This window comes from Vicugna pacos, chromosome 8 (genome assembly GCF_048564905.1).
Source record: "Vicugna pacos chromosome 8, VicPac4, whole genome shotgun sequence".
NCBI classification, from domain to species: Eukaryota; Metazoa; Chordata; class Mammalia; order Artiodactyla; family Camelidae; genus Vicugna; species Vicugna pacos.
Window position 1 is genome coordinate 46,397,331 of NC_132994.1, and position 13,875 is coordinate 46,411,205.

The 13,875-nt window shown below is 37.7% G+C and overlaps 1 protein-coding gene across 2 annotated transcripts in view; it reads left to right on the forward strand.

Annotated features, from left to right (window-relative positions):
- NCOA7 (nuclear receptor coactivator 7) overlaps nucleotides 1-13,875 on the forward strand; it is a 131,293-nt gene that overhangs the window by 57,255 nt on the left and 60,163 nt on the right. For both annotated transcript variants that reach the window (XM_006200022.4, XM_015235770.3), the window contains exon 3: nucleotides 2,092-2,312. In XM_006200022.4, the coding sequence (XP_006200084.1) occupies nucleotides 2,092-2,312 (221 nt within the window). The remainder of the gene's footprint in view (nucleotides 1-2,091; nucleotides 2,313-13,875) is intronic.

Genomic DNA, 13,875 nt, shown 5'->3' on the forward strand with positions numbered 1-13,875 from the left:
ATGTCCCAAACAGTGCTGCTGTTCATCAGAGCATGTGCCCTAGGTCTGAGTGAGTCTAATTATTGTGGGGACAGTGAAATGAGGACATTTAAATCAACTCACAGTGGGAAAATTCAGAAGATTAAGAAGCAACAACATCTCTCAGGCTGCTCAGAACGAATTTTTGAGCTCTCTTCTCTCCTCCCGGGAAGGAATCACTGTTGGAAGTGGGCAGTAAAGTTCATCGCCAGCATGTTTTCCTTAAACTAGTACGTCAGGACAAGATCAGCATGTCGTCTGGATGTAGCCGTCCGTGCTTTGCATGGACCTCCCGAAGCAAAGGGCTGGTCTCTGTGTGATACGTAGGTTACTGCATGTTCATTTCAGCCTCATGCAGAAATCGTGATCGAGAGAGAAATTATTTTAAAGGAGCATTATCTGACTCCGTTTTGCAAAGAGCCACTTAGCCTTTTATCAGGGAGGGAAAAAAACCCAGTTTAAAATGTGAGAGTAGAAAATAAAAATGTGTTTACAAGGATGTAATGCCTTTTTATGAGTTTCCTGTTTTGTTTAGTTTATGGTTTTGTTTGTTTTTTGACAAGTAAACAGAAAGAGGTAGCAAAACTAAGAGCTGGGGAATATATTCAACTATGATTTTTTCTCCAGCTGTCTTTTCTCCTGGGCTGTATACTCATTTATTAGCCAATGAAAATCTAAGAACTTGGATGCTGAGTGTTCAGTGACTAACAGCCTAGTTGAAGTGTTTTGTTAGAATGTGGGGCCTTTATCTCAAAGCTAAGTGTGTTATATATCTTACCATGCTTAGTTCTCATGTCATCAGATGACTGTATTTGGGTATATTCCACTATTTCTGTTTCTGTGTTCTGTTGTTGACGTATTATTTCAATTGATCCTAATAAAAGACCCTGTTAGATAGTTAAACCTCAGTGAGGGATCACTTTAGATTGTTTAATTGATTTGTCCATCATCAGAGAGTAACGCAGCATAAAATCAAATATTAGTCCCTGTACAGTCCTACTTGTTTGTTTATATGTATGTATGTTTATTTGTTTATTTAATGGTTATCTCCTTTTTCTCCCCAAACCTTTCCTTATCCATTGCCCAACATCAAATTGGATGGATGCTCAAGAGAGCAAAGGAAACAGATGTATGAGAGAAAGCTGACTGCCTAAATGGAAGGTGGGGGGGGGGCGGAAGGGAAGGATCCTAATTTTAAAATATTTATGTGAGCAGACTGCCACATATAGTCGAGGCCAAGGCCCTTATTCTTTGCATTCTGGGAAGGTAAAAACGTTCTTAAAAAGCTTAGTGAGTATAGACTGACACATCAATTAATTGGTGTGATACATCAATTGGAAAATATTTTGAGTTATTGGATTATGATGAATTATGTATGATAAACTTCCTCTCTTAAATATCTTTGACTCAGGAGTGAAGAATTAAAAATATCAAGTATGTTAACTAATATATCTGTCAGCAGTTATGTTGGTAATCATAGTAACTATATTGTCATTATGGCATTTTCTATCTCAGGAAATATGGCTGTCTCTTCAGTACGATGATCATATGTATAAAGGAAAAGAATTACTCAGACCTGAACCAGTTCACACCTTGCCAAACCTTTATACTCAGTGTGTGGGCCAATTATACAAGATTCGTTTTATAAATGTGCTTGCCCATCAGTCCGAAGCTACCCTTGAAATCAGCAACACTTCTTTAAAAAAAAAATGTAACTCACCAAAAAACATGTCTTTAAAGCAGGGTAGCTGTATATCTTGATAAAAAGTATTCAACATTTTGTAGCCTATAGAGAGTCTAGTTTTTCCTCAGGACTAAAGCATTTCCCAGTCATTTTTTGAGATGTAAGTACTGAAGATTAAAATTGAGGAAAGGCCACGGATCTCCACATAAGAATTTTTAAGTGATTAGGAAAGAAAAAAAACAGGAAAGTATAATTGATGATAATATAAAGAAAGTGTTTTCAATATCAGCTAATTAGTTTCTTAAAGCCCAGTTGCATGAAATTAATATAATTTTTCCTAGCAAATCATTTATCCAATGTTTTTCCCTTTTTTATCTCCTCATTCCTAGATTGAAAAAGAAAAAGCAAGCCAAACAAAATGCAGAAGCAGCCTCAGCTATGGCTGCAAGGACTCACACTGGAAAAGAAGTTCCTAATACAGTCATTTTAGAACAAGACAAGTGCAACGTTGCTGTGGAAGAGGAATATGTAACTGATGAGAAAAAAAAGAGAAAAAGTAGTCAGTTAAAGGAGATCAGGCGTACAGAGCTCAAGAGATATTATAGTATTGGTGAGTATCAGTGGCCGTTCTGCAGCATTTTCATTTTAAGAATCTAATAATTTTTAAAAGATCATGATTTGTAACTGATGATGATAGTAATAATAGAAACAGTTTACTGAGCAGCTGCCATGTGCCACCAGCCCTTGTATTATATACGTGATCTTATATAAAGGGAATGACAATGAAATAATGTTGGTGTGTCTTGTTTAATTTTATGTTCCCAGCATGTAACACAGTGCCTAGCACCTAGCTTGTGCTCATAAACATTTATTGAATGGTCACATTCCTTATATGAGAAGTATTTTTCTTACTGTATATAGGCATATACCTAACAGTGTTGATAGAAATGGCCTGCCCTGTGTGGTATCAGCTGGGCAATAAGAAATGGACAGTAGGACGTGGCCTAGCATCCATTAGTAAAAAAAAAAAAGATGACAATGATGATGATGACTTTGGAACTATAGTTAAGGGGAACCTTAAAATGAGACCACAGTGCGATAGGTTTCTGAGGTTAGACCCTGAATCCAAAGCTGCATTAGCACAGGTGGCATGTCTGGCATGACGGAGGTGATAGTCCTGCTCTGCTTGGACTGTCCATCTCATCCCTACTGCTCCTGTCACGTGCAGGCCTGGAGTATATTCAAAAGAGAAGGCAGAGAAAGGGAACCAGGAGTTGAACCTTGACATGTCATCCAGGGTAAAGAATGCTCAAGATTGCTGGGCTCAGAGGGAGAAGACTGAGGAAGTCCCTGAGAGTGAACTGCATTACAGAATGTGGGATGTGGGCTGGTAGCAAGGACTTGTTCCCCACGGCCCCAGACCTGGCCCAGTTAATGCCAAAGTTACCAGGAGACAGATCTTGTCTCTGTGTCTAACATACCTTTTCTCCTAGTGCTGATCAAAGATAAAAGGGGTGCCACTGGGATGGGTATAAGCGTGGTTTTGCTGACATCGCTCCAGCTGAGGCAGAAGAGGTATCTGCAGCAGAAAGCCTGTGGTTTGTAGCATTCTAGTGGTTTCCTGTGATTGTGTCATGTAGTACATAGCTTCGTGGATGCCTTTAATCTGAAGCCATTCAGCATTTTATTAAAAAAAAAAGTCAACCTATTTGAAAGAGACTTCTGTGTGATTAATAACATTCCTTTTAAAATTTAAAGTGTTGGGCATTATCCCTTGCTTCGTAAAAGGGAAAGAGGAGTAAGGAAAATTGCATTTCACATCTTTTACATAGGATTTGTACACATTGGACGTTTGAAAATGTGTGGTCTTTACAGTTGCACAGTTTAAAATGTCATCTTTTTTCATCCTTACTTTAAATGCTGTTGCTTTCGAAGCATGTTGAAGTGGAGACATTTTGTTCTGGAGGGTTTCCCTGATAGCGGCTGGTGGATCCTGTACGTTGAGTTTTCTTTTCTCACGAGGCTGTACTAACTGCAGATACTGCATTAGGATAGCTTTTTCAAGGACTGCACCCTGTTGCATGTGTAACGTTTCGAGTCTGTGACAATACCCTTCACTTTACTTAACAACTCTCACTTGACTTCACAAAATCACCTCAGTCATCGCTTTTCCAGGAGGCCCTTCCTGTCCCTGTACCAGTTAGATGTCCCTTCTGCATTGTCATCATGGATTTATTTATCTGCTTCCGTCTTTACAGGCTGTCATGGCTAGGACCCTGGGTTATTTCGCTTTGGGTGGGATCTGCATTAAGGGGCTCTTTAAATGTGCATTTAATGGATGAATTAATACAGAGATGAATGAATACTTTGATTTGTTTGAGTTTCATGAAAATTCTGGAAGGTTATAGGCAACAGTGTAGTAGTTGGGTCGGAATTATCCTGTGATTTTATTTGGTGACAGTAAGTAAAGAGATGCCATCATAGCTTTTCATCTTCTCTCAAGAATGACTGTAATAACAACTGGTTTGAGAGTTTGGGGCATTTCCTTAGGAGAATCTAGTGCTTATAGAAAATTGCTACGTGGGCCACTGAACCCTGGGGTTCCTTGTCCCTTTTCACATCTGACTGAAGCTGACAAACACCTGTGTTGGCAGATTTGCTTGATCTCATCAGCTGACCTGGCATATTCCCTAGGTCCCCACCCCAGCATGTTGTCCTGCACCACTAGGTGGAGCGTTAGACCTCAAGTCGAAAGTAATCCCAGTTGAAGTTCTTTTGGTGGCTCTAGTCTGGGGAGGAGTGATGCCAAAATGGGAGGATCTTGTCAGCCACATTAAGGATTTGGACTTTATCCTGTGTCAGTGACTGCCATTGGGGGAACGTCATTAACTCTGTTTTAAGATGATAAATCCAAGGACAGTGAATGGAGCTGAGCCTGAAGGCAAGTTGTGCTGGTTGGAGACTGGGGCAGAGGAGAAGGGGCACCTAAGGAGAGATTTTGTTCACAGAATCAGCAGTAGTTAGTGACCAATGTAGTGTGTGAGGGAGAAAAAGAAGAGAGTCAAGAATTGACAAACTAGAAAACTCAAGAAGAAAGAAGGAGAATTTTGAATTTATGTTTGGAGATGTTTTACAGGTGCCAGGTAAATGTCTGGAGGAGCCTAGAAATTTCAGGGGAGAGGCCTGGAAATTGCTACTTGAAGGTGTGAGGTAAATGCATGCATGTAAAAGTAATCCAGGGAATGCACAGAAAGTCAAAACAAAAAGTTAATGGATGACAAACGGAAGGATCTGTAACAGTATGTTGATTATTGTTTTCTCTGGTTACAGAAATTGCAGGGGAGTTTTGTTTCCTTCATTTTTTACATATCACACATTGAAAAATTATTTTACTATTAATTTGAAAATTACAGAGAAGTGAATAATATAATAGAACAAACCCAAGGGCTTTGAAAAAGAACATTAGACAAATGTTAAATTCTATAATCAATATAAAAGAGATTAATTTCTCTTTGTAGGTATCTATTTCCACATCTACAACATTACCTCCCTGATCTAAGGAAGCACATTTTGACAAAATAATGTTTTCACTTGTTAAGCTAGATTTATCTGTGCCTCATTTAAGCCTTGGGTAATAATTTGTTACTTTCTCCTGACACTTAGAAGAACACAACAGCTAAGATACCGATGAAAGATGTTATGGAAAGATTGAGTCACTAGAATTGCCTCGTAATGAAATGGTACCAATTCTCAAAGTGTTTTGTTTTTGAGAAGGGAAGTAGGAGAAAGGAAGTGGAGTAATTACATTGGGGCAGATGCCATCAGATAAATCTAGACCTAGCACCTAGTGTAGCACTGGCACATGGTAAGCATCCAAATAAAAGCTTCTAGAATAAGTGAACTCAACCCTCAGTGCTGTACAAGGCTCTGTATTCTCTTACTCTGTGTATTTGTATAAACTCTTAAGGAATTGTTTGATAATGATGCATCTTAATGTATTTTTCAAAATAAGCTACTAAGTAAGTTATGGTTAAATTTGACTCAAGTGTGTAAGAATGGTTACATATGTATCGAATAAGTGTTTGGTCCATATTGCATATCAAAATATGTTAAATGGCATGAATTATGTCAAAACTTTCTTTTATACTAAAGGAATACATTATTCCTTAATCTTAGAATAGTATGCATCTTTACTTCTGTGAAAGTAGAGAGAGGAATGGGGATTTTATAAATGCAGATTACAACTCAATGGGAAGTTCTTTAACTGAGGCACGGGTATATAGGTGTAAGACTTGAAAGAGTTGGAGACATTTTAAAAAGGTATGAGACAAGCCTACCTTGGAATAAAATGTATTCCTAGGCTTTTGTAGTGTTTTAATATAAAAGATAAATACTAAGAATCCTGGATAGTAAAGCAGGTATTTTAAGAGAATTGGGAGGTGATTTTAACAAACAGAAAACACTTAAGTAGGAATATGGCCAGTTTTGTGGCTATTACAGTAAAGATTTATTTAGAGAAAACCTTTGTAGTATAAAGAACGAATTTAGCTTTTCAGTATTAAATTTGTAATGTCTATATTAACCATTTCAAATCATAGTTTTTCCTTCTGCATTTAAAAGAACTTAATAAGGTGAAATAATTGAAACTTTCCACTTTTTCTTTGTCAAACATTTTTGGGGTTTGCTACAGGATGAAAGTAACCAACTACTGATTATTTCCCACGATGGCAACCCTGACACTTGTCCTCACACAGATTACTTTTTCTTAGGGTATTTTTTAACCACATGTGTGAAGACTTCCTATCAGTCATTTGTCTTTGTTTCACATAGGAAGTTCTGAAAGCCGAAGTTACGCTATTTTGATAAATTAATTCCCAAACATAAAAGTAGGTCAAGCCACAAACATACAGTAGCGTGACTCTTCTGTTCAAACACAGTGATCATTCTTTAGAGCTCAAATTAAAGGATTAAAATGTACTTTGATGTGGAAAGAAGATACCAGGAACCTAATTCATATTTTTTTTATACTCAAGCAGAATATAAAGACTTGAGGGACTTGGGTATTAAGCAAGTTGAAATTATTAGGATGGCAATAATTGGGTCTGTGCTTCTAGGGGCTATCAAGGAAGTCTGATTACTGTTTAAAGTGAAGTCATACCATGAAAGCCTGGGTGGTGAGCAGGTCCAAGTGCCCCTGGAACACACAGGATTGTCCCAGAAAGAATGCAAGCGTTAAACGAAAAGATAACAGATGTGGGAGTTATACGTGAGGAGGCTGGGAATTAAGGGTGTTCTTGGCAAGGAGGTCAGAGCAATGGTATTCGAATAGAAGCAGGAATCAGACGTAGTATAAGAATACTTTCATGAGCTGAAACTACATCTCGTTTTTGAAGTCTGAAGAGCTCATCATATTTCAGCAGAATTAAGGGGGAAACTCTGCACTTAGATAAACGGTGGCAGATGTTTACAGATTATGGATAAATGGTAAAACAACAACAACAAACAGGCAAGGAAAAAAACTTTAAAAAAAAAATGACCTACAAAGGAGCAAAGAAGAGAGGCACAGACTTCTCCACAGCATGAACACCAGAGGAGTTAAATCTTCAGAACTGTGAAATGAAACTGTGAATTGTTTTTCAGACTCAGAGACAACAGCACATCCTCAGACATAGCTAAGGAGTCAGGAAGCATACTTTTTGTGTCATACTTGTCCTGGAACAAAGTTATTGAGAGGGAGTGATGTTCTTTTCTGAGACACACGTCAAAATGTAGTCCTCACGAATGGAAAAATTATTTTATAAAAGAATTTGTGGTCAACATTGCAGTAAGTAAACATAAAATTAGAAATACATAGTCATTGTAAATATGGTTATAAACATGAGTATAAAAAGGCATCATAATTCTTTTTTCCAGCTTTATTGAGATTTAATTGACATAACATTGTGGAAGGTTAAGGTATACGTACAGTGTGTTGATTTGATACACGTATATATTGCAACATGATTACCACCATAGGGTTAGCTAACACCTCCATCTGGTCACATACTTACCGTTTCTTTTGTGTGGTGAGAATGTTTAAGATCTACTCTCTTAGCAACTTTTAAGTGTATCGTATAGTATTTTTAACTTTGATCACCATGCTGTTAATCCTCAGAATTCATTCATCTTATAGCTGAAAGTTCGTACTCTGACCAACATCTCTCCATTACCCCCTCTCCCCCGATCCTGGTAACTTGGCTGTGATTGTACCGGGTTTCCCTCAAGGAGCACTCTTTCCTTTTCCTCTCACACCTTTAGCCCTGCCATTAACACAGTATATTGTAATCCATTCTAGTCACTGAACCAAGCAGCTGTGTCTTTAAAAACCTGCTTTTCTAAGAGTTCAAATTCAGCATCTAGTCCTGTTAGGATCATGAGTCTGCATCATGGAAATCTTATTTACTATGGTCTGTCCTGTGATATCACATTTGTGTTGTGAGAAATCCCAACTGTAAGAGAAACACCCAAACGTGGTTTGAGCTGAGGGAAGACTAAACAGATTAGACTAAAGTCTAACAGATTAGACTAAAGTCAGTGATTTTTCAGTTTGAGTGATTTTGAAAAATCAAATTATAAGTGAACTGGGAAGCATGTAAAGAGAGAAACACTTCCTGGTTGATGGTGGGAGAGGAAGGTGGATCTATTTGGAAGGCAGTTTGGCCATTTTTATCAGGAGCTTTACTTCTGTGCACCCTTTGACCCAGCAGTTCTGTTTGCAGAAACTGACCCTAAGGAAATGATCCTGAGCGTAGTAGATGTAACGACAGCAACTATCATTGCATTGTCTAAAATAGTGGGAAAAATAAAAATAACGTAAATAACTTAAAATGGAATAATATGTGCCATTTTTTAATGATGAAGAAAAATCAGTTAATGACATGGGGCACTGCCACAAAACATTGTTACAGTAGAGAAGCAGGTTGGCAATACTCTACGGAGTAGGATTCCATTTTTGTTTAAAAGAAGAGCTGCTGGAAGTGTATTTACCAGAATGCAAACATTGGTTCTCTCTGAGTGGGGGTAAAATGGGTGCTTGGTTTGTTCTTCTTTTGTTCAATTGTATTTTTAAGTGACCATATATCGTTTGGATTCATATAGAATTATTTTTCATATTTCATACATTTTTTCCTAAAGTTTAAATTTCTCAGTGAAGCCCTTGATCCATTTGTGAAAAGAAAAAGCCATTTTGCAAGAGTTGTCGGAGGGTGGGAAAGAGAGTGGGGGAGAGGAGAAGGAGCATCAGGCAGGAAGAAGAGCAGAAAGAACCTGTTCTGGGCAGGTGTCTCCCAGGGGCTAGATGCTGTATTTCACTGTTTGATTTTCTACTCATCACCATCTGCTGCAGGCAGTAGTAGCCTGTGTTGTAAGTGAGAAAACCTTTAGAAGCCAAAAAGCTTGTGGAAGGTCCCACTGTGGGTCAGCATGAAGCAGGGTTCAAGCCCCGCTTTCTGGTACCGAAGCCTGAGTGAAGCCTTTGTCTAATATTCTGCTTCCCCTGAATCCTCGGAGAGAAAAATAAGGCAAAAGTTAAATACAATTTTAGTGTCTTCTGCACTGATCCCAAGACATTGCTGTATCTTAATAAAGAAGAAAAAGTTGACTATACAAGGAGTTTCCTTTCCCCTGAGCTATAATGAGTGATGATAAGATTGGAAGTTCTCTCTGGGCTTAGCTGCTTGACCCAGTCACATATATAGTTAACATTCAGAACGCTCACTGGATTTACGACTAAATCAAATGCTGACAGAACAACTGAAATAATCTGGTTCTTCAGATTTTTCTTTTTTTTTTTGATGTAAAGTGTTACTTTATTTTTTTCTCATTTTTCAGTTTTATTAGGTAGAATTGTTACAATTTGACTACACATATACAATATATTGCATGTAAATACATACACAATATACTACACTCATTTTTTTGAGTTTACATATATGTACTGTTCATTGTTTTTCTAAGAACGTTTAGAGCTTTAGCTTTTTAAACTTCCATAGTTACCAAAGGAATAAAGCCAACCACAAAACAGGAATTAATTCAAAAAGAAAGATACACCCCGCTATTAACAGCAACATTCTTTATAATTGGCAAGATACGGAAGCATCCTAAGTGCACATCAGTAGATGAGTGGATGAAGATGCAGCATATATATGTAATGGAATACAACTCACCGATAAGAAAAAAGGATGTTTTGCCATCTGCGGCCCTTCATTCACTTTTTTTTTCTTTTCACTTCAAAAACCAGAATTTTATAACTGGCATAAACATTTCCATTGCATCAAAAACAACAAAATACCTAGAAATAAACTTAACCAGGGAGGTTACCTGTACCCTTTGTTCCTCAGAATTATCATGAGACTAGTTCATTCATTCCACAAACAGCTGAGGGCTTGCTCAGAGCTGAGGGTGGTACTGGGCTCCGTGACAGACAACTCCTTTACCTTTCTTGCATTCTTGGTTTCCCTTCAGTGTGACTCATTTTAGTCAGGGACTGTAGTGCCTGTGACATGCTTGAAGGAACAAAAATAACATCTACTGAATGACGTTTGTGTCAACGGAGGAGGAGAGCATGGAATTCACTCTGAGTACAAAGTTCTTCCTCACGTTTCCACCCTCTCTAGGCTCAGGAGAGGAAGGCGCCTCATGATACAACTGTTTAAAATTTTATTGTTGATAGCTTATGATCAGGTGTTCCAGAAGTTACGCTTAGAATGTGTATTATTGAATATTTTAATTGCATTCCTGGCAGGAGTCAGGCCGATAACATGGGAAGTGTGCATCACTAACAGAGAAGATGGTTATTTCTTTCAGCAAAGACAAGTCCTGTATTTTCTTCAAAGACATTTATGACTTGACTTTTACTGTTAAGTCTTTGATCCATCTGCATTGATTTGAGAGTGATCAGGGTTTTTCTCCAAATGTTAACTAGTGTTCACTAACATCATTTAATAATGATCCCTAGGGTTTCCTGAGCCCTTTCTTTGCACGTTTTGGGGTGCTTCACCTGATCGAGTTGCCTTATCTAATCCTTGCAGTAACTCTCTGTGGGAGTCCGTTGGAATTCCCATTGTACGCTCTGGGAAACTGTCTTTGTTGTCCAGGGTTGCACAGGGAGCCAGGGGCAGACAAGGACTCGCTCATTTCCCTGATGCCAGACCCTCCCTCCCAACATGAAGTTAAATGACATTTATGTGAAAGCTTAGCCTTTTCTTACTGATTTCTAAAGCCACTTTTCTTTTACATGAAATTCCTTCAATATAGCTCTCATTTTTAGTTATTTCACCACAGTGCTTAGTTGCTTTGGCTTTATAATCATGTGTTTTATTAATTTAATTTTTTTGTTGTTGTTGAGGGAGTGGAAATTAGGTTTATTTATTTACTTATTTTTTAATGGAGATACTGGGAATTGAACCCAGGACCTGGTGCATGCTAAGCACACGCTCTACCACTGAGCTATACACTTCCCCTTTATAATTATGTGTTTTAACATCAATACAGTGTATCTACCCTCATTTCTCTTTTAAAAATCATTCTGGATAGTCTTTTTTTTTTTTTGCTTTTTTATTTTATTATTTTTTTAAATTTAAGTATAATCAGTTACAATGTGTCAATTTCTGGTGTAGATAGTCTTATGTATTTATGCTTCTGGATAAACCTGTTTATCAATTTGACATGTTTCCCTTCTCCAAATTAAAAAAAATTTTTTTGACTTAAATTGCATTAAATTTAAACCTTAAATTTGAAGAGAAAGTGAAATATTCATGAGATTTCCTATTTAGGAACATTCTTTGTACCTCCCTCTTTATTCAGGCTTTTGTTTATATACTTCAAAAAACCTTTAAAATTTTCTTCATGTATCTCTTGCCATTATCTTGCTATATTTATTCCTATTTTCTAGTTTCATACCATTATGCCTGGGACTTTTTCAGATATATTTCTGTCATAAGTATACAGGACTGTTACATCTGGTCACCCTATTGAACCATTTTATGATTGCTGGATGTTTTTATGATGTTGGTTTTAATTTAGGTATAATTAATTCATTTGTTAATAATCAAATTTTCATTTCTTTCTTTTCAGTATTAAGTTCTTTTATGTGTTGCTTGGACTAGAGATTCCAGAACAAAGTTGAGTATAAACCATAATAGTAGGAATTCCTGTATTTATTTTGGTTAGTGTTTTACTTTTTGTATTTGCTTTCAGTTTCTGCTATAAGAGCTCATCTCAGGTTACTCAGGTATGCTTTAGGAGGATTTAGAACAGTGCTTATAGTGGTTAATTTCTAAAGAGACCACTGAGGTGCAGGTGGATGCCTGGAGTCCATTCTGCAACAAGCTGCCTTTCAGGCCTGTAGGAGGGGCCCCCGTGAATGGCAGGGCTCCCTCTTACTCCTCCAGGTTTCCAAGCTGTCTCCTTGTATTTGAAGTGCTTCTGCTTTCATCTCCACTACCAAGTTTATTTTTATTACCTTAAATACTTACGGTTTAGCCTCGCATCACATTAGGTTAGCCTTTTTGTTGTAATTTAGTGGAGTGGGAGATAATATGTCCAGAAGCCTTAAGAGCTTTGCTGGGAGGTCTCTCAGGCACTTGTCTTGCACAGAACAACAGGAATAAAAAGCATGAGTGGAGCTCATGCAGTGCCCGTGGGTATCTCCCACTGCGCACCCTGGAATCCTCCTTTTATAAGGCTGGGCTGGGCGCCCCACTAGTGCCTTTGTTCAGGCTGAATTTAGGTAATTAACGAGCCACTGCAGTCCTGGAAGTGATATCAGGAAGTCATTCGGTTTTCATTCTTATGGGGAAATTGCTTTTGATACATACCCTTCAGGGTTCCAATGCTCTTTCAGAAGCACATTTCTAATGAATATCAAAAAGAAACTAAATGTTCATCATATTACAGAAGTTAACTCCCATTCTTAGTTTTCTAACAGTTGAATTTTTTTTATTTTGTTCTTTTAAAAAATATAATAATGGCTGTTTAATTTCATTAGATACTTTTTTGACATGTACCAAAGTAATCAGATGTGGTTTTTCTCATTTAAACAATCTATAATCATCTATCATATCAATATTGTTATCACTCCTGTATTTCTGGAGTGAAACCTTTTTGCCTATGGTATAATTCTTTTAACACCCTACTCTATTCAAATTGTTATTTACTTATGTTGACTGTATTATTATTAATAGCACTTCTTAAACACTTACTCTGTGCCAGGCTCTGAGATAAACGCAGTATCCATTATCTCATTTAATCTTTTGAACAACATTGTGAAATCTTCATTTTACAGATAAGGAATGGAAGCACAAAGATTTCAAGTGATGTGGTTAACATCATACAGCTGTGAGGGTTGCTAGGTGAATCCAGCTCATTTTGACCCCAAAGCCAAATTATAATCAGAAAAATGTTTGATGACATAAGTGAAATGACACATGACTTGACTTTGGTTAATATCATAAAATTGTCATAACCAAATGTATCTGTTCCTAGTATAGGGATATGTCTGTCATTGGAAACAAATTTTCCTGTTTACAAATCAAGGTTCCCCTTTCTTAGAAAGATCTAGAGACATAGACAGTTGTTGCCTCTCTAATCTCCCTTTTTGGCTGCCATGGAAGCCATCTTTCTTCATGGACAAGTGTGCTGTGGGTCCTGTGCTGTGAGCCTCGTGCACACTGTTCAGATGGTCCTAAGATAGGGGTGGAAGGAAGAAAGAGAACTGATCATTCAAGAAGAGTAAGGGAAGAGGGGGGATGTACACCCAGTAAGTGTAGGGCCAGTGCAGAGTTGGTCCTGGTATAATCTGAAAACCTGATAATTTTCAAAGTTGTTTGTGCTTGTTTAGATAGTTGGCAACAGAGAACAAAAAGACTCATACTGTCTTTTCTGTCCTTCCTCTATGTAAAGATTATGGAATCAAGAGCCAGGGAATTCACAGGTGTCTCTTGTTTCTGTTTTCAGTACGATAATAGATAATGTCCACCATCCTGACTTCGCTCAGTCCCCAGTGGTCGGTGACAGGAGCCAGGTGTCATTCCTGCAGGTTTTTCTCAGAACTGAGACATCTAGCCAGAGCTGCATTCTTTAACACCCCCTTCCCCAGCACACTCATACTCACCTGAGCTCACTACTTAAATAGA